Source organism: Phacochoerus africanus, chromosome 4, assembly GCF_016906955.1.
Source record: "Phacochoerus africanus isolate WHEZ1 chromosome 4, ROS_Pafr_v1, whole genome shotgun sequence".
NCBI lineage: Eukaryota > Metazoa > Chordata > Mammalia > Artiodactyla > Suidae > Phacochoerus > Phacochoerus africanus.
The window spans coordinates 78,470,304-78,491,700 of NC_062547.1; the positions used below are offsets into that span (position 1 = coordinate 78,470,304).

Sequence of the window (21,397 nt, forward strand, 5' to 3'; positions counted from 1 at the left end):
GCTTCAAGAGGTCAGTGTCAAAAGCCCCCAGGCCCTAGGGGGCCGTCAGCTCTGCACTCTCTTCCCATTTACAACTCTGCCATTCTCCTCTGAGACAGAGGCTTGACCTTTGCCTCAGGCGCACCAGCCAGTTTTCTCTTCCCCTGTGTCACAGATCTGCCCGCGACACTTGTTTACACACGGCCGTCTCCTCGCATCCTCCTCCCCGACTTCTGGAAGCATTCCTCCAAACCCCTTCACAATGAGCAGCGGAATCCAAGGACCCTATCTCGCCTCCCCACTCCCTGGCCGCCTCCGCCTCAGCCACCTGGCCCTGGATGCAAAAGCCCAGCTTCTCCTCGCCCTCGCCCCGGGCTCTCCCCGAAGAGGGCTTTCCCCGAAAAGGGCCAGCTCCGTCTTCCTCCAGGCCACTCGCCCCTGCCAGTCTGCACCTGCAGCCCGGTGGCCAGGCCCTCCGTCCTGCCGGCCTGCCCTCTCCACCGCCTCACGCCTCCTTGTTCGGCCGCCGCGCTGCTGGCCCCCGTGCGCAACGACGAACTCAGCTGGCGTGCAGGGCCGTGCCTGAGTCCACCAGGCGCGGACCCAACCCGCAGTGCGGCCGCGGAGCCCGGGTCCCCGCAGAAACCGGCACTGAGTGGCCTGGCTCCGCCCGCCGCCCCGCCTGCGCCTCCTGACGGTAGCCATCCCTCCTCAGCGCGATTGGCCGCGCCTGCCAGGCTTACCGCGAGCTGATTGGTCTTCACGCGGGTCTGTCAGGCTGGGCGCCGCGGCGGCGGCGGCGGCGGCGGCGGCGGAGGAGGCTGGAGCCAGACCGGAAGGGTCCGAGCGCCCCGGCGCCCCTCACACCCACTGCGGCGGCGGCGGCGGCGGCGGCGGCGGCGGCGGCGAGTGGCGGGGGCGGCGGCGTGGCGGAGCGGAGCGGGGCGGGGCGGCTGGCCGAGCCCAGGGCAGCGGAGCCGCGAGCCGCGAGCCACGAGCCGCCAGCGCGCAGCGCCGCCAGTCCGCCCGCCTGCCCTCTCCCCCAGGCGCGGCGGCAGGGAGGCGAGGTGAGCCCGGCGGGCGGGCTAGGCCTGGCGGGGACTGCTTGGGCCAAGCCCTGCCTGGGAGGGGCGGCAGGAGGGCCGCGCAGCCAGGGTCCGTGAAGGAGTGGAGGGCGGGGTGGGGAGTTGGGTGTCGCGGGGCCGGCTGACCAGTTCTGAGGAGCCAACCGGGTTCTGCTGGATTCTGGCGACCCTAGTCGCAGCCCCCTGTCTTCCTGGCTGTTGCAGCCGGGAGCTGAGGGCCCGCTCCCAGGTCTGGCCTCGGCCGACCTGCCTTAGGGTCTGTAGGCGCCACCCCTCCCGATTGTTTGGCACGCAGCTGCACACCCGCTTTGGGATGCTCAGAACCCGGGGTCTGGTTCCTGCGACCTTGTCAAAGGCATTGCCCCTCGCTGTTCCTTGGTTTTTCTCTCGGAAAGTGGGGGAAATGTCTATCCTTTTGGACAGGGTTGTTGTCAGACCATATGAATATTTGTAAAAGCGCCTGGGGAAGAGCTCTTTGCACATTTGGGGAAAATTGGGCGGGATACTGCCCCTTGCTGGTGCGAGTGTGGCAAGACCCCCCCGCCCCATCCGCCCAGAGGCCCCCATCCTCTAGCTCCTCCAGTGCCTCGTCATTGCACACTCATGCCCAGCAACGCCTGAGCGGGCCCTGCCCACCCCCCCAGCTCCCCCTACTCCCCTAACCCAGAGCACTGCTCTCTTAGCCTACCTATCTTACTTGCTGTAAACAGGCAGCCCTGTTTACCTCAGGACCTTTGCACTGGCTCTTTCCAGCAATTGGCGTTCTCTGGGCTCTTGGCACAGCTGGCTCCTTCTGGTCCTTCTTCTGGTCAGATGTCTCATTTCACTAGAGGCCTTCCTTGACCACCCTCTTTCTTCCCTTAGTCATTCTATCTCATGTTGTTTAATTTTCCCCTTAGTGTCTGGTTTAAAGCTATTCTATTGATTTGCCTGTTTATTTTCTGTCTCTCCCACTAGGATGTAGCTTTATGAAAACAGGTAGTTGTCTGATTTGTCCACTGCTTTATCCCAGTGCTTAGAAAGCACACAGTAAGTACTTAGTAATACCAGTTCAATGAATGAATGAATGACCCTGCCCACCTGTTGCCTCTGTTCATTTAGTGACTTCTGACTAACTTGTGAAACTTGTATGCAAATGGAAGCTTGCTCTCGTTTTTTGTGGAACATTTTTAATGTCCTTGACCCCTTTATTTGGTATCTGTCAGAACAAGCTGTGATGTAAAATCTTGCATTTTTATAACGATTTTTAGCTCTAACTTCCTTGCACACATTCAGGAGGCATTTACTGAACTCTGCATTATCTAGGTCAGGCTTTCTGCCCTGGGGACATAAAGCCAATAGCAACAGGGTCCCTTCCTCCAGAGAGCCCAAGAGCCCAGTAAAGAAGGCTGATATGCAGACAGTGCTAGGACAGCTTGCTGTAGAGGAGGGGCTGAGCCATAGAAAGGTGGAGGGGGTGATAAGTAGTCCTGGAGTTGGGCCTTGTACAATGATGAGAAATTTGTCAGGCAAGGGGAGGCAAGAAGTGGGAAAGGGCAGGGAAAGGATTCCTCCCCAATGGGGCTCAGGAATCAGCCTTTGGGGCCAGGTGTAAGAGAGGTTGGAGTTAGAGGGACCCTGGAGAACCAGATCCTGGCCGTTTTTAAAGTCAGAACTCTACATTTGTATCTGTACTCTCTTGATTTTTAAATGTTAACAGTAGCTAATTAAAAAATATTTTAAGTGATGTAAACCATGCAACATACAGACCTCATTCAGCTTGGCTGTTGACCTTCTGGGCGGGTTGTGTAGGAGGAAAGGGTTTTAAAGAGCTGGAAAGGAAGCCTGAGGCTAGGGGAGCTAGACCCTGTTTATCCAGGTACTATCACTTAATGTGCCTGGAGCCCTGTGATGGCAGCTATGAAGCCCATTTCTGCATAGGAGGAACCAGAGACTCCCAGAGTTTCAGCAGCCTGTTTCATAGCAGGCAGATGGAAAGTGAAATTTGAACCCAGGTCTCCCCCCCACCCCCATCAGCATTCTTTTCTCAGTTCTGAGTTTTCTCTTTTGGCTCTTAATTTGTTCTGGAAGAATAGCATCCAGTCTAAATAATGATTTCCTTCACTTTAACCCTTTTTTTTCCCCCTTCAGAAGACTCCTGCAGAGTTAAAAATAATCCTATTTTGGCATAGTCTTCTCTGAAGAGCTTTGATTCTCCTGAGGATTTAATTTTCGGGAGACCAGGACTTTAAATAATTTGTTGACACATTAAAATGTGTTTATTTGGCCCTTCTAAATAAATGTTAGACAATGCACCTCAATTTGCCTGTTTAAAATAAAATCTTGGAGTTCCCGCCGTGGCGCAGTTAACGAATCCGACGGGGAACCATGAGGTTGCGGGTTCAGTCCCTGCCCTTGCTCAGTGGGTTAACGATCCGGCGTTGCTGCGAGCTGTGGTATAGGTTGCAGATGTGGCTCGGATCCCGCGTTGCTGTGGCTCTGGTGTAGGCCGGTGGTTGCAGCTCCAATTCGACCCCTAGCCTGGGAACCTCCATATGCCGTGGGAGCAGCCCAAGAAATAGCAAAAAAAAAAAAAAAAAGGACTAAATAAATAAAATAAAATAAAATAAAATCTTAATTTTCTGGATAAAGAAAAGTGCCAGATGTATTAATTAATAGTAAACCATTTGTTTTCATGATGCATAAGGTAAAACAAAACCACATTTTTTTTAACACTATTGATTTGGCAGTAGGGCAAGCTATTTTTTTTTTTTTGTCGTTGTTGTTGTTGCTATTTCTTGGGCCGCACCCGTGGCATGTGGAGGTTCCCAGGCTAGGGGTTGAATCGGAGCTGTAGCCACCAGCCTATGCCAGAGCCACAGCAACGCGGGATCCGAGCCGCGTCTGCAACCTACACCACAGCTCACGGCAATGCCGGATCGTTAACCCACTGAGCAAGGGCAGGGATCGAACCCGCCACCTCATGGTTCCTAGTCCGATTCGTTAACCACTGCGCCACATCGGGAACTCCACTATTTTTAATCTAAATGTGTAGTTGTACTTCACTCCTGGTTAAGAAGGTGACATTTTAACATAATTTCCTTAAGAGTTATTAAATTTGTTCTTGGCCTTTTGTGATTGTGTGAGCTAGTTTCAACATCAGTCTTTAACTGTTTATTATGAGGAATTTCAAACATATACAAAAGTAAACAGAATAGTATCCAGCTTCAGCAGTTACCAACTCCTGGCCAACCATGTTCATCCATACACCTTCAACCCCATGTTATTTTCAAGCAAATCCTGTCATGTCATTTCATCCATGAATTTTCAGTTATGTCTGTAAAAGATAAGGATTCTTTTAAATTTGGAAAGGCAATAATTCCTTAATATCAAAAGGCCAGTCAGTATTCAAATTTCCAGTTGCCCCATAAATTTTATATTTTCTTTAATAATTTCTTTATTGGAACCAGGGTCCAGATCAGGTCCATACATTGTGATTTTTGGTATGTCTGTTATGTTTCTTTTAATGTGTAGATTTCCCCTTCTGTTTCTGTTTTTGTTTTCCTTGTAGTTTATTTGTTGAAGCAGTAGCATATCCATTATTGGGATTTTATGGATTGTATCTCTGCAGTGTACTTTCTTGTGTTTTTCTGTATTTCTTGAAAATTTGTCTTTGGATCTAGATGAGTCTTGGTCGGATCCAGGATGCCTTCCTAGGTAGGGTACACTCTTCCTCTAGAAGCATAGAGGCCTGATTGGCTCATACTGTGATGTTAGCTACTGTTGATGCTCAGTACCTAGACCCATTGATTCATTAGGAGGGCATATTATTTGAGAGATAGGTTTGTATAGTTTTGCCTAGCAAGAACTCATTTTTTTTTTTTAAAGAACTGTGGATTTTTCAGATTTTATGTCGAACTTTGTATTTCCAGTTAAAATATTTTAAACTGGTGCCTCAAATCCTCTTTGGAGAACGTTGGGGTGTAAATTAATAGATACAAAAATAAGTAAGAGTAGTTCCTGTTTCAACATAAGCATTCTTTATAACTAAGGAAAATTTGCTAAACATTTGAAGATGAAATTCAACAAAACTAATTATATTTAATTTCATTTGTTTTTTTGTTGTTGTTTTGTTTTGTTTTGGGGTCCTATAAAATATTCTACCCCCTTTCCCCCCAGTTTATTTTACCTTAGTATCTATCTTCAGCAAAGACTACATAATCTATTCTAAGGATGTATGGGTTACAAATGAGGTAGTTTTTTTTTTTTCTCCCTTAAAAATGAAGCATTCATATCAACCCTTTGTTAAACAGATTCTTGCCTGTTCTGAGGCAAGTGTTTCTATAATTGAATTATTTGGCTATTAGGAGAAAGAACAGTGTGAAAACCACCTGTTAATTTGTGTTGAGGCCAGCATACAAAAAACTTGGGGATATATTTAAAAAACATATTGTTATTTTAGAACAGTTTAAAAAACATCTCCACTCCCTTACAACAAAGAAAGAATAATTCAGAATGATTGCTTTTAAATAACTCCTTTTCCTTTAAAAAAAAAATATATATATATAACTCCATATACATACACACACACATATATTTCTGTAGAACTGTAAATTATTTAATTTGTTAGACTATTTAAATATTGTGTATCTAAACTGCTGCTACTTGTTTGATTTTAGCATATCTAGGCATAAGGGTGCAACCCAGGTAATAAATCCCCCAGCTCTGATTCTGGATTCAAATCTGTTTTAACAACTATTAACTCTTAGAAACATAGCTACACCGCAGCCAGAGCAACACCAGATTCAAGCTGCGTCTGCGACCTACACCACAGCTCACAGTAATGCGTAATCCTTAACCCACTGAGTGAGGCCAGGGATGGAATCTGTGTCCTCATGGATACTAGTTAGATTCATTTCCACTGAGCCACGACGGGAACTCCAGGGCAAGCTATTTTTAATCTAAGTGTGTAGTTATACTTCACTCCTGGTTAAGAAGGTGACATTTTAACATAATTTCCTTAAGAGTTATTAAATTTGTTCTTGGCCTTTTGTGATTGTGTGAGCTAGTTTCAACATCAGTCTTTAACTGTTTATTATGAAGAATTTCAAATATATACAAAAGTAAACAGAATAGTATCCAGCTTCAGCAGTTACCAACTCCTGGCCAACCATTTTCATCCATATTATTTTCAAGCAAATCCTGTCATGTCATTTCATCCATGAATTTTCAGTTTCCTGAACCATCATCTGCTTGCCACACCCTAGAATGAAAAGTAAATTCTGTGCCTTGCCTCTTGTCTATTGTGTCTTTCACTGAGGTGCTCACCAGCATTAACTATGTCATCAGCTTTGGTACTTACCAGATTTTAGTTCCCATTTTTCAGGATGCAGATATTTGTTTGGGATTAAGTAGAAAGGGTGTGGCGATATCTGTGCTAAGGTCAGCTGACAGTGAAACCTTGCCCTTTGCTGGGCACTGTGCTAGCTGTCCTCTGAGGTGGATTCCGCACTTATCCCCATTCTACAGATGAGTGTAATTACTTGCCGGAGGTCACTTATTCAGATAAATGGCAGATCCTCTGACTGGAGTTCTAATCTTAACCATTGCACCAAGCTGCCTTACCACATTCATTCTCCCACTTAGTTTTGCCTTAACAAATATTTATTGGGCACTCACTCATAATTATAGAGGGTTGGGAAACAGACACATTTTCTGCCCTTAAGCAACTCACAGAGTAGAAGTGGGGATAGACTTGAAATGCAAATGAATAGAGGTTTTTTTGCCAAAGGGGCAGGGGAGGGGTATATTTGAAGGGAAAACCTGTAGAGAAAAACTTGCAGGAAAATGAGGAGCTCACACTAGATTTTGGAGGATAAAGGTTGGCCAAGAGAGCAAAACGGGGAGGGAAGTTATTTCAGGCAGGTGAGCCAGCTCAGGCAGAGACCTGAAAGTGTGCAGAAGCCAGGGTCTGCTGTTCCCACGGCATATGGAGTTTGCCAGGCTAGGGGTCTAATCAGATCTGTAGCTGGCCACAGCCACAGCAATGTGGGATTTTGAGCTATGTCTGCAACCTACACCATAGCTCAGGGCAACCCCAAATCCTTAACCCACTGGGCGAGGCCAGAGATCGAACCCATGTCCTCATGCATGCTAGTCAGGTTTGTTAACCGCTGAGCCTAAGGGTTAGATTTTTCACTCTCAAGGCAGTCGATCACTATTGAATTTAAACAGGTGAGCAGTATGATCACTGCATATTTTGAAGGAATCTTTCCTGCATATGTTGAGGTAATTATAGATTCACAAGAAGCTGCAAAAATAGTACAAAGAGGTCCTGTGCATCCTTCATCGAGTGTCCCCTAGTGGTTGTGTGTGTGTGTGTGTGTATATATATATATATATATATATATATATATGTATATATATATATATATAAAATATAGTATCAGAACCGGGCAATTAGCATTGGTACATTATCTGTACAGTTCTGTGTCATGTTATCACATGAGGAGGTTTGTATAACCACCACCATCACCATTAAGATACAGAACTAGGGAGTTCCCGTCGTGGCGCAGTGGTTGACGAATCCGACTAGGAACCATGAGGTTGCGGGTTCGGTCCCTGCCCTTGCTCAGTGGGTTAACGATCCGGCATTGCCGTGAGCTGTGGTGTAGGTTGCAGACGCGGCTCGGATCCCGCGTTGCTGTGGCTCTGGTGTAGGCCAGTGGCTACAGCTCCGATTCAACCCCTAGCCTGGGAACCTCCATATGCCGCGGGAGCGGCCCAAGAAATAGCAAAAAGACAAAAAAAAAAAAAAGATACAGAACTAACTGTTTCATCATCCCCAAAATCTCCCTGGTACTACCCCTTTATAACAACCCTGCCTGCCTTGCCCCCTACCACCCATAACCCCTGGCAACCACTAATCTGTTCTATATCTAATTTTGTATTTCAGGAATGTTGTATAAATGGGATTGTGTACTAGGAGCCTTTTGAAATTGGCTTTTATGCTATAATTGTCACTAAAATTTCATAATGCCCTGAAGACCCACCCAACCTGTGTATATCAGTAGTTTGGTCATTTTTATTGCTAGGTGGTGGTCCATGATGTAGATGTACAGCAATTTGTTTAACCATTCACCCACTGAAGGACATCTGGATTGTTTCCAGTTTTGAGCTATTACAAGTATAGCTGCTATGACTATTTGTGTACAGGTTTTCCTGGATAGATCTCTCTAATGTGGCATGTGTATAGTGGTTTGGAGGTATCAGGCAGAAATAGAGGCTGGGAGAGCATATCAGCTGTTAGTGTGTCCAGGGAGCAATGAGAGGAACCCTCAGAACACTGGGTGTAGGAGCTGGAAATGGGGAGACCTGATGGGCCCAAGTGACTGTCAGGGTCTGGCAGGAGGCATCCTTGCTGGATCCTTAGGATCCAACTTTGGTGATGTGATAACCAAACACTGGTTGTTATTCTGTATCATACTGCAGCTTAAGAAGTGATGTTCCTAAGAATAGCCCTCTGATGCTGTAACGTTCTTGGTTATCCAAGAAAGGTCAAATGTGTTGTGCTGTACTATTTCTAATAAGAATTAAAGTATGAAAAAAAGAACAATTTGATTAAAAATTTCAGCAGCAAACATTGAAACAAAGAGGGTGATTGTGGAAATCTGTTTCTAATCACAGCAGTCAGTTAATTTAAATATTGCATGGCCTGGGTGTTCTGAACCATTAGTGTGATTAAAGGTTTCAATCTGGGGATCACTAAATTATCTTTATCATCAGAAGAAAAGTGTCTCGGGGATGACGCCAACAAAATGTGAAGGTCTGTGTTATTCTGGCCTGGTCCTGACCAGCCCTTAGCCAGTCACTTTACTTTCTAAGTAAAATTAGAGATATTAGAGTGGTATATTGGGAGGAATATGAATATTATAGTCAAATACACCTCAATTCAGATCCAGGTCTTGCCACTTTCCAGCTGAGAATTTGGGCAACTCCTTTACTCTCTGAGCTGTTCCCTCCTTTGCAGGGTGAGGATAGTATCGCTCACCTCACAGGCTATTTGGAGAGCATGTATAGCTGTGTACTTGGAGCCTGACCCACATGCTCTCCTGTCTCCAGTCTCATTTGCCTCAAACCCATCCTCTGTAAAGGTGTCAGAGTAACCATTCTACAGCTTTTCATTTAAAAGTGTTTTTTAAATTAGTTTTTTAAACATGAAATATGTGCATAGCTTTAAAAAAAAGAGCAGAAAGAAGTTATAATGGCAAGAATGAAAGTCTCATTTCCCACTGTTTCCCTATGCTTGCTAGCACAGTGTGTGTGTGTGTGTGTGTGTGTGTGTATTTTTCTATAGATTGGCATTTATTGTATGCATTCTTCTTTAACTTGCTTTATTTTCTTTATCTTAGACATCTTTCCATATCAATGCATAAAGTTTCTGCATTGTTTTTAATGGCTTTGTTATACTTTTATGCCACAATTTATTCAGTCATTCCAGGTGTACTTTTTAGGTTATTTCTACCTAAATAGTAGACATAACTATTTAGTTATTTTGCCCTTTTGCCCATCACAGGCAGTGCTACAAACATTCTTGCACAAATATCTTTGAATATTTGTACACACGTATTTGTCAGATACATTTATAGAATTGTAGTTGCCAGGTTAGGAGTCATGGGCGTTAAATTTTTCATTAGATATTACTTTTTAAAAAAATTTTTTTTTAAGTTTATTTATTTATCTATTTACTTATTTATTTTGGTCTTTTTGCCATTTCTTGGGCTGCTCCCACGGCATGTGGAGGTTCCCAGGCTAGGGGTTGAATCGGAGCTGTAGCCGCCGGCCTACGCCAGAGCCACGGCAACACAGGATCCAAGCCTCGTCTGCGACCTACATCACAGCTCACGGCAACGCCAGGTCCTTAACCCACTGAGCAAGGCCAGCGATAGAACCCGAAACCTCATGGTTCCTAGTCGGATTCGTTAACCACTGCGCCACAGTGGGAACTCCAGATATTACTTACTTTACTTCCAAAAAATGTTTGACCAATTTATAGTTCTCACCAGCATATGTGAAAGTACCTATTTGCTCACACCTGAGCTGATATTTAACATGCAAGCAAATCTTGCCTCCTCTGGGAAGCTTTTTTTCCACTGCCTCCATCTCTCACTCACGCATTCCACTTGTTCACTCTCTCCGCCCTCTGGACTCCACTCTGCTGGGCTTCTGCCACACAGCCTGTACATACTTCTAGGACACTTCCTGCATGGTGTGATAATTATGCTCTTGGTGGTTTGAGGGAAGAGATGTCTGTTTAGTACTCCATTGACAATCCCTGCCTCCTGCTTGGCACACAGGAGGCCCTCAGGAAATGTTTGTTGGGAAAACACAGTAAATGGTAGCTGACGTCCCACAAGACATAGACTGTATGCTCTCTTCTGTTCTTTCCCATTTAATTTCATAACTATGTAAAGCTGTAGTTAAAGCTAAATTTTTTATTTAGAAAAATTAGATTTAATATTATATTTATAGCACCTGCATTACTTTTATTTAGTACTAGAGGTAGAGAAAAAAAATTGAAGCATTTCTTACTCTACGCTCTAAACAGGTAGGAATGTTTCTCCTGCCTAATGTTTATTTGTAGAGTAGATAGATTTTACTCCAATATCCTGAAGAGGGTCCTGTAGGAGTCTCCAATCTTGGAGAAATAGGGATTTTCTGTTAAGAGTATTTCATTTAACAAACATTCATCAAAGCAGCATGGAAAGTAGGGAGAGTGTGAACATGAACCAGATGCCTGTAGCAAAGGCTGGACTGATTCCCAACTTCAAGGCATCTGCTTACCACACTCAGGTCGGTAGAAACTGAGTGTATCTTCCTAGGAGCTTTTTTAGTGGCTCATTGGTGGACATCAAACATTTCCTTAATTTTATCGAATGATGTTGTATAAGAGGGTAGACAGGCTGTCCCTGTTTTTGAGGAACTCCTGGCCTGAGGAAGGGAGGCAGAGGCAGTCCTGCAGAAGCCGAGTGACAGTGCAGCCTGCTGGGCACTGGGTCCCACTGCTGGCAGCCAAGATGAGGAACCAATACCCACTGGTGAGGGAAGTTAAGGCAGCGACTGTGCTTTCAGCATATTGGTAATGTGGTTGCATGAAATATACTTGCACTTCTTGATTTGTAAATTGTCTTCTGAAACCCATTTGAGGTCCATTTTGTTGAAATAAAATCATGAGAGTTGATTACTTTCATAGTTAAATTACATGCTTTCTTGAGCTGCCTTGGGGTTCTTTCACTTTCATGAAACCGAAGCTTGACAGAGGAGGTGGCTTTGACAGATTCTTAGGTAATTTTTTTTTCTGCCTAACAAGGACAACTTATTTTAATTTTAAAATCATTTTAAATCTTGAGATGAAATTATATTAATTCTTGACATAATGATGCCATGTACTCCCCAAGTTCACAAAAGCTAACCTAATATTTTACTAGTCAGAGTATAGGTTTACAACAGCTGTAGCAGAGAGAAGTCTGGACTTGCTCAACAAGGTTGAGATTATTTGTGCCAATTTTGATGCATGCAGGTGGACCAGAACAGGGACACAGTTCTATGCCACAGGGTCATTCAGAACTCTGGCTGGTGGGTGATTCTAGCATCTTCCAGCATATGACTTTCACCTCTGGGTCTATGACTGTCGATCCCCCAGCCAAGAGCGGTGGAGAAAGGTTGGACGACAAGCACCTTTCTGTTAAAAATGATTTGGAAGTAGCATACATCACTTCTGCTCACATCTCATTAGCCAAAAGTTGCTTATCTGGTCATCCCTGGCTGCCAGGAAGTGGCCAGATGTCATCTCTAGTTGGGCAGTCATTTGTCCAGCTGGAACAAGGCAGCTTCTGTTACTAAAAAGAAGGGAGGAGAGGGTCCTGTGTAGGTCAGAAGCTTGGGCCTGTCATGCTGCCCCGTGGCTACTTCAGATTTAACCTGTCCAAAGCTGAACTCTCTGCCTGTGCAGCTGTCTACGTCCTATTTACCTGCAGTTATTTCACCATCATTTCTCCTCTCTCCTGCAGGGAACAAGGCACATACATTCTTCCTCCAAGCCATAGATTGCCTTCTTCTCCTCAAATCCATCCCTTTCTCAGCTTCCCGAATGACCTTTCTGAAAAGCAAATATGAGCTCTTGCCTCTCAAGCTTTGATGCCTCCACAGTCCTCAGGCCCAGGCCCAGATGGCTCTGAGCAATTTCCAAGGCCCATGGTGATCTGGCCTTGTTTTTTCTCTCTAGTTTTCCCCCCTACTATCTAGCATAACCAAAACTCAAATGACTTGTCATGCTCAGAAGGTGCCTCCAGCTCTCTGCACATGCTCGTTCTCTTCCCCCCACTTCAAACCTCCATCTTTGTGAGTTTAGGACTCTCCTTGCATCTGGTCTCTTCCCGAGTGTACCTACGGTGTGCACTTATGGTAAGCTCAAAACTCAGAGGGCAGGGACAGTATCTGTTCTGGCAAGGACCCTTGTCCACAGTGGTGCTCGAGAAATGGTTTATGAATGACCAGCATCACTGGTGCCTTACAGTACGGCAAAGAAACAGCAGGTTGTGGTGGCTCCCTGCCTTTTCACCAAGTCTGTCTCTGACCTTTTGTGCCTGTACTCCCTTCTTCAAGCTGAGCAGTTCACCATGTTTGAGCATAGTCAGTTTGAGCTCTGTGTCTCTACTCTGTCTTTGGCAAAACTATCCAGGGCAAATGCCACCTCTACATAAAGATGTCCTTGTCTTCTGTGCCCCTATGCACTGGTGGGATCTCTTTTGCCTTTCAACTTTGTTTATATTTTGCTTATGGCCCTTACCTCTTTGTAATTTATCTTAAAACAGAAAACAGACTCATCCTTCACACTTATCCCCCAAATAGTGAATTAAGTGCTGTTTCAAGACCAATTCCTGATTGATCTTGCTATATCTTCTACATTATTTATTACTTTCTTATACAAAGGCACCCTGTAAATGTTGAGTTGAATTGTCTCAGCCTTTTAAAAACTGTAAATAAATTAATCTTCAGAAAAGGATATTCCTTCAGATGTCGCTAAAATAGACCAGCATTGTGTAGGGATCATTATTATTACTATTTTTTGCATTTTTGGGGGGGAACACACATGTGGCATATGGAAGTTCCCAGGCTAGGGGTCAAATCCGAGCTCTAGCTGCCAGCCTACGCCACAGCCACAGCAACGTGGGATCCAAGCCGCATCTGTGCCTAGACCACAGCTCCCGGCAACCCCAGATCCCCAACCTACTGAGCGAGGGCCGAGATTGAACCCTCATCTTCATGGATGCTAGTCAGATTTGTTACCTCTGAGCCACAATGGGAACTCCAGAATCATCAGATACAGTAGTATGGGTCAGATCAGCAGAGGTTTGTATTCAACATTCAGTTCACTCCATCCCAGGGGCCAGACTCTCCCTGTCCTCCTATCCTGGGAGTGTAGGATGCCACAGTGAGCATGAGAAACCTGCCCCTACCCTCCTAGGTCTTAGTACCCCCTCTCACAGAAGCATGGCTCCGCCAGCTCACTTAGCCTTGGGTCACTCCAGTGTTACATGAGCTGATAATCCCTTGTGGGTTGTCATGAGCAATGTGTTAGTTCATCCAATGCAGTGCTGGCCTCTGGAAGGCAATCCTGGCCAGTGTGCAATGACTCTTGGTCACAGTGGCTGCTGGTACTAACAGTTGTGCCTCAGCTACTGCCCTAAGAGTGATTTAAAAACAAAACAAAACATGAAGCAACGGTCAGTTGGAGAAACTATTCATTTGATTTAAGTTCTCTATTCAAGCTTGTTACTAATCAGTTTATTTCCATGTTTAATGGAAGTTCTAGACATCAGTGTGTTGAAATACATATCATCACTCCACAACTCTCAATGAGTAGTAGACATTAAATGTTAAGTGGTAGAACAAACAGGCAAGAATTTTTAGGAGCTATAGAATAAAATCTAAATTCTGGGTATTTAAACAGTATGGAATAATTACCATACTGATTTTTTATTTTATTGTTGGCTTTTTAATTTTTAAAAAATGACCAATATGAATAGCTTGCTACTTCTCAGTTAACGTTGTCAGACAAGAGCCAGGGAACCAAGTAAAGGTAGCTGCCTGTCAGTTTCTGTTTGCTTTGTTTTGTGTATAAAATCATGCAGGCCGCAGTGGGAGTCTCAGCCTACTGTCTAACCACAGAAAGGCTGCTCTGGGGCTGCCAGTTTATGCTCCTACCTCAAAAGTAACTTCAGAGTGTCCACGTTATTGCTGTATGGCAGTTCTCTGTGACTGTATTGAAGCCCACTAGTGATACAGGGTGCAGGGCACGTAGGCCAGCTCCAGGATGACCTTACAAGGCAAGAACGTACTCATGGGCATGCATCGCACACACAGGTGTGCCAGGTGTTCCTTAACTTCCCACATTCACAATCACTTTGGCATAAGACTCGCTTCCTGGTTTGTCACTTTAACCTGTTTGTGGTCTTAGCAGAAGACCGGTCCATTTGTTTTTCTGCAGTATTTGTAGAAATGTTCATTTTGCAGCATCTCCAGAGGGCCTCCATCTCTGGTTGGGACAGTTCAATGTAACCTGCTCCCACAGGAAGCAAGCTGACGGGAATCCCATAGGGACAGAGTCTTGTCTTGGCTAGTAAAAATGTGCAGTGTTTTCTCCAGAGGTGGTTATTTCCTAGTCTAATCCCTTAAAATGTGGTCATGCAGGGCCTCAAAGATCCTTCCTTTCATTAAAATGTCTGCATTTTGTGTGTGTTGCTTAAATCCAGAACTTGGTCTGAGTCTGTCAATTTAACAGCCACCTTCTCTTATACCAATAAATTTGAAACGCTGTTAAGTGAGCTTTGCATGTATAATTTCAGTAAGAATGCATGTTCATTCTGTTTTTCTTTCAAGGAATCTGACGACTACCAGCTCTTCAGAATATTATATGACACTACATCATGAGTGACAGTAAATGTGATAGTCAGTTTTACAGTGTGCAAGTGGCAGATTCAACTTTCACTGTCCTAAAACGTTACCAGCAGTTGAAACCAATTGGCTCTGGAGCTCAAGGAATTGTTTGGTAAGTATGGTCTGTTTTAGTAATGTGGATTGAGTTTTTGTTGTAATAAAAACTAAATAGAACCAAATCGTCAGGATTTAGAAACACTAATGATAAAAATACTATTTTCTTTTTATAGGTTTATAAGCTAAATTGAATCAACGTCTTGCTCTAGTTATATATAGTCAGATTGTAGGATACAAATTCAAATTCTTAGAATGCTGCATAAATTTAAATAGGTAGCAGTTTTTTTCGTTTCTTTTCTTTTCTTTTCTTTTCTTTTTTTCTTTTCCATTCCCCCTGTCATTATGATATTAGAGTAATAGGTATGACAGTGAGTTGTAACAGAAATTTGGAGTTTTATTCATTTCTTCATCCTGGCCACCTTTCCCCCCCTCCCCCTTTTATTCCCAATCACTCCTATTCATTTCTAGGCGCCGTCATTGCAGTGCCTTGCCCTTCATTGGCAGGATGAGGCCAGTCAGTGTCATTATCACCCCATGGATTAACCAGGAAGGGATGCTGTATGAGGGGTTGGGCTGGCCGTCTCTTCCTTGGTGTCTCACTTCAACTATGTGTCCAGCCCAGGACGTCAGAACCGTTGGTCTGACCCTGAACCTTAGTCTCTTGCATGGTAAGACAGTCAGCTGCCGCGACATCACTGGCCAGCTAAAGGTAAAGTTTTTCACATGTTTTCTAGACTACAGTTATCAGCACTTCCCAAACTTTTTATCCCTTAGTTTTCTGGGCAAAACTTTTTCTTCTTTTTTCAGTCAATAAAAACAAGATTATCTTTGCATCTAAAAGAAACCGTAATAGAGCTAAACACCCAGTGATTACAGCTTATAAGTAAAGGAGATTCAAGATAAAAGAGAACTCGGATGTTCTGGTACGAGAGTGTGTATTTTTGTTAAAAATATTGAGTTTAGAGAATCTGCATTCGTGGTTATTAACTAATCCTCTGGTGTAAGGACATGTGATCAGGGAAGTTAATTGTTTTCTTCCATCTAGGTGGTTGAAGGCCCTGGGAGCTCAAAGGAGATGGCAGTTCAGAGATTCCTAGAAAAACTAGAAAGGGGGAGGGGGCTGTTTGGAAGGAATGCTCAGCTTGCATCTGAAATAGTGGGAATCTTAACTTTCAGTTGACAACAAACTTTATTGGTACTTAAACCCAGTGTGCCAAGTGGAGTTTTAGACTGAATGGATGGTTCAAATTAGGACACTTTGATGTTAATGAAAAGTTCTAGAAAAGTTCTTTTGATTTATGATCCATCTCTTACTTGTACTGGATGGTGATTTGACATAGGTAATTAAGCAAGGCTGATGTCAAGGACATTTAATGTAATAACCACATTAAGAGACTGACTGGAAGTTCATTATTATAAAATTGAAGGCTTTATAAGGGGTAGGCAGTTGAAATTAATGACTTCATTATAGCATGGTAAATGACAATAAAATCACATGCTAATTTATAAAATACTGTTTTTCAGAGATTAATTTTGATTTCCAGTTTGCATATACCTTTCTCTGTTTTTTAAAGAAATGTTTAATGATGAAATTACTCATTATCGATATATATTTTTCATTAAAAAATTCTAGTTTTGCAATGAAAGTTCCTAATATACCATTGCAAGTTAAACCTCCTCTGGTAAAAGCAGTGGTAGAATTATAGGGTGATAAATTCTGGATTTTTAAAAAAATTTAAAAACCAAGAGTCCACAAATAAACCCATACATCTATGGCTAGTTGATTTTCAAAAAGGGTGTCAAAATTATTCAATGAGGAGGGAAGAGTCTCTTCAACAAATGGTGCTGGGACAACTGGATATCCACATGGAAAAGAATGATAATGGACTCCTGCCTCACATCAGGCAGAAAGTGAATTCAGATGGATCAAAGATCTAAATATAAGAGCCAAAACCATGAAACTCTTGGAAGAAAACAAAGGGGAAAATCTTCATTACTTTGGATTCTTAGAAATGACACCATAAGCATGAGCAACAAAAGAAAAAAATTGGATTTCGTCAAAATTTAAAATTTTTATATATCAAAGAACACTATTAAGAGAGTGGAAAAAATAACCCAGAAAATGGGAAAATATTTACAAACCATATAGCTGATAAGAGTCCAATATCCAGAATATAAAGAACTACAATTCAACAACAAACAACCCAATTAAAGACAAACAGGAGTTCCCCTTGTGGGTTATCGAGTTAAGGACCCGACACTATCTCTGTAAGGATGTGAGTTCGAACCATGGCCTCTCAGTGGGTTAAGGATCTGGCATTGCTGCTAGCTGTGGCCTAGGTCGCAGATGGAGCCTGGATCTGGCATTGCTGTGGCTGTGGTATAGGCTGGCAGCTGCAATTCTGATTTGACCCCTACCCTGAGAGCTTCCATCTGCCTCAGGTGTGGCTATAAAAAGAAGAAACAAACAAACAGGCAAAGGACTTGAATAGACATTCCCCCAAAGAAGATTTATGGCCAATAAGCCCATGAAAAGATGCTCATTGTTAGTCATCTGGGAAATGCAAATCAAAACCACAATGAGATACTGCTTTACACCCACTAGATCATAGTAATCAACAAAACAGAAAATAACAAATGTTGGCAAGGATGTGCAGAAATTAGAACCCTTATACATTGCTGGTGAGAATGTAAAATGGTCCAGCCACTTGTGGAGAACAGTTTGATGGCTTCTCACAAGTTAAACATAGAATTATTATATGACCCAGTAAATACTCCTAAATATATATCTGAAAGAATTAAACACAGATGTTCAAATAAAGAATTGTACACAAATGTTCATAGCTGCATTGTTTGCAATAGCCAAAAGGTGGAAACAGACCAACTGTCCATCAATAAATGAATGGATACACAGGTTATTTCATATACATACATGGAATATTATTCATCACATACATACATGGAATATTACTCATAAAAAGGAATGAAGCACTGATGTATGCTACAACATGGATGATCCTCAAAAACATACTAACAGAAAGAAGCCGGATACAAAAGGTAGTATTTTAACATGAGTGCATTTATGTGAAAAATCCAAAGTAGGTAAATCTGTGGAGAAAGATGCCAGTTGGTTGTTAACGGGTACAGGGGAGAGAGGAATGGGGAGCGACTGCATAATGAGTATGGAGTTTCCTTTTGGGGTGATGAAAATCTTTTGGAATCACAACACTGTGAAAGTGCTAAATGCCACTGAATTGTTCACTTTAAATGGTTCATTTTATGTTCATGTGAATCTCACCTTAATAAATGTTTTTTGAAAAAAAGTAAACTGAAAGTTGCCTTAAACTAAGAATATTTGTCCTTCTTATATGGATATTTAACCCCGATACTATAGTGTTTTATATATTTTCATGTTATGCATTAAAACATGTTGCCATTTTCTTTTAGTAACTTATTATATGTTGACATAATCTTAACAGTACTTCCACTTAACTCAGTATTTTCATTTAAATAATTTAATGACAATTTTGTTAATGTTTATTGGAGCAGGTTTCACCTCACATACTCATAAAGGCTAAAATTTTAATACCTTCCTAAATTTCATGTCTTGCAAATCCTCATTTCCATAGCCTGAGTTTTGCTCTTTTCTGCTCAAGCAGTCACTGCTTTGAACTGATTAAAGTATCTCTTAATGAGCCTCTGCACAGCTGACAGTCTATTTTATGCTCTTTGATGTAATTATCCCCCTAACTTTGTAACCCAAGCGAATTATTCGTTACCAAATCAAAACCTTTTAATTGGGTTAACTTTCCTGATGTGTGGAAAAGGAGTTAGTTAATTTAGATTAGTGATATATTCTTTTAGAAATGTTTGTACAATTATGAAAATTATTCTTAGACTTCCTGGATGTTTTCTTTTGGCTTTTAGATGAGGTGCCATCATGAGAGTTAGAGACCTGGTTTCCATTATTAATTCACTGCTAGTTTCTACCAGAACCTGTGCTGGCTTCCTTTTAGCCAGGGATATGGGTGACTGCTTCTCACCTTCTAGGCTTGAGGCTTCTTGGCCCCATTGAACTGTAGCAGTGGTGGTACTGGCACTGGTAGTCTCAGATTGATAGGAGAGAAACTCTTCCCAAGATGCTTCCCCTACAAGTCTTTGGAGGATTTTTCCCTGGCTCTAGTTTACACAGCATCTTGGATATTGGCATCATGCTTTAACATCAGCAAAAGAAGTGTTCTTTTTGTACATAGTGTAAGGAGAAGGACTTTTACCTCGTTCTGTTGTTTAGATAGAGCAAGAAACTATGAATGGCGCAGGTCAGACTCCTTTCGTCCTCATCAGTGATGGAGGGGACTGAGTATCTCTACCATCAAGCTCTGACTTTTATTTTTTATTTTTTTTGCTTTGTAGGGCTGCACCCACAGCATATGGAGGTTCCCAGGCTAGGGGTCCAATCAGAGCTGTAGCCGCTGGCCTATGCCACAGCCACAGCCACAGCAACACCAGATCCGAGCCATGTCTGCAACCTACACCAGAGCTCACAGCAACACTGAATCCTTAACCCACTGAGCGAGGCCAGGGATTGAACCCGCAACCTCATGGTTCCTACTTGGATTCGCTTCCCCTGCACCACAACGGGAACTCCAAGCCCCGGCTTTTAGGTAACTTCTCTTTGGTGGTCCTTTCCCTGCAAAAATGACAGGTTCTTTCTCATGCTCATTACTTTTGTCCCCACTGTATCTCCTGGTTGGAGTCTCCTCTGAAACCTCCCTGGTCTGTCTAGACACTATCCCTGGTCTTTTAAGACTTATCTCATCTATGGAACATCTCCAGATAATCTCAGCTCCTGTTTGGAGTAGAACCTTCTCTATGGTTGAACCAAATGCTTAATTATATGCACGTGCCCATGCACACAACATACATGCACTCACACACTGGAACTGTAAAATAATAAATTTGTGTTTTAAACCAGTAAATCTGTGGTAATTTGTTACAGCAACAATAGGAAACCAACATAGAGGGCCTGTGCATTTTTACATTTTTGAGAAATAAAATATAGTAGCAATGGAGCAAGATTTTAAAAAGTTGTTAATCATCTTTTAAAGCTAGAGCTTTATAAAGATATAGGGAGAGGTATCCAGGTAAATCAAAGGGCAGGTACTGATAGAGGATTAAATGAAATGGCTGGGATCCAGATAAAACATTCTGCCTCCTAATTTTGAGTTGTTTTCACAGTTACCTGTGATTTGTTTATTTCTATGTTTTTGTCATTAAAACTGTTAGTAAAAATAATTAGGTAAGTTTTAAAATGTTTATCATCTGAAGTATTTATACATATTAACTAAGTTATATAGTGGAATTATGTAACTGCAAAATTTTGAAGCTCTGTAGGGAAAATGTATATACATATATATTCAGGTTTTTCTCGCTCATTCTGATATCTCAAGCTATTTAATCAAGGTAGTAAGGACTATTTGTTTTGTAAAACAGTTCTATGAAGTGTGTAACTTTAAAAAAGTATTTAATATTAGATCTGACGGTACCTAGAAGTGAGTTACAACCTTAACTTGAAATGGTCGTATAGCTCTTACTCCTTTTTGCCGCCTCTGCTTCTGTACAAGCATGAATGTTGACCTGTTCTTATACTCTTTTATTTTCTATTAGTATATGTAAATAAACCTAATGTCCACAATAACATTTTTGTGGTAAAGCAGATATACAGTATAAGGCATAAGAAGGCTATGGTTCAGGAGAATTGAGTTCTAGGTCCAGCTCAGATTCTCATAGCAGTAGTTCTTTGTGACTTTGGGCAAATCATTGTGTCACTATGGACCTTGATGGTTTCACCTCTTAAATGAATAGTTTGGAACTTTTAATTTAAGACAGTGGATCAAACACCTAAACAAAGAGACAAGGAATGCAGTAATCAGTGGATATAGAGCATTTAACAAGGTTCTGAAATAAAAGGTAACTTGATGCAAAAACAGAGCAGTGGAAGTAAGAATAAGTAGTTGAGTCATTTGCAAGAAGGAAGAGAACTTATCTATAGTAGAATTCCAAAGAGGTTGTGGGTATAGACAGCAGAGACAGAAAACAAAGATGAAACAGGCAGGTAGAAATAGGGGTGTTAAAAAGTGTGTCTTGGGAGTTCCTGTTGTGGTACAGCAGAAACAAATCCAACTAGGAACCCTGAGGTTTCGGGTTCAATCCCTGGTCTAGCTCAGTGGGTTAAGGATCCGGCATTGCCGTGAGCTGTGGTGTAGGTCGCAGATGCAGCTTGGATCCTTCGCTGCTGT

At 42.6% G+C, this 21,397-nt stretch overlaps 1 protein-coding gene across 4 annotated transcripts in view; it reads left to right on the forward strand.

The window, feature by feature from the left end:
- The first annotated feature begins 896 nt into the window (after nucleotides 1-896).
- MAPK9 (mitogen-activated protein kinase 9) overlaps nucleotides 897-21,397 on the forward strand; it is a 63,870-nt gene continuing 43,369 nt past the window's right edge. For 2 of the 4 annotated variants that reach the window (XM_047777861.1, XM_047777858.1), the window contains exons 1-2: nucleotides 897-1,046; nucleotides 14,985-15,153. In XM_047777861.1, coding sequence (XP_047633817.1) covers nucleotides 15,032-15,153 — 122 coding nt within the window. In that variant the 5' untranslated portion in view covers nucleotides 897-1,046; nucleotides 14,985-15,031. Of the gene's footprint in view, nucleotides 1,047-2,021; nucleotides 2,094-14,984; nucleotides 15,154-15,844; nucleotides 16,022-21,397 lie in introns of those variants that run through there. The other 2 variants (XM_047777859.1, XM_047777860.1) reach the window with 2 other exon arrangements.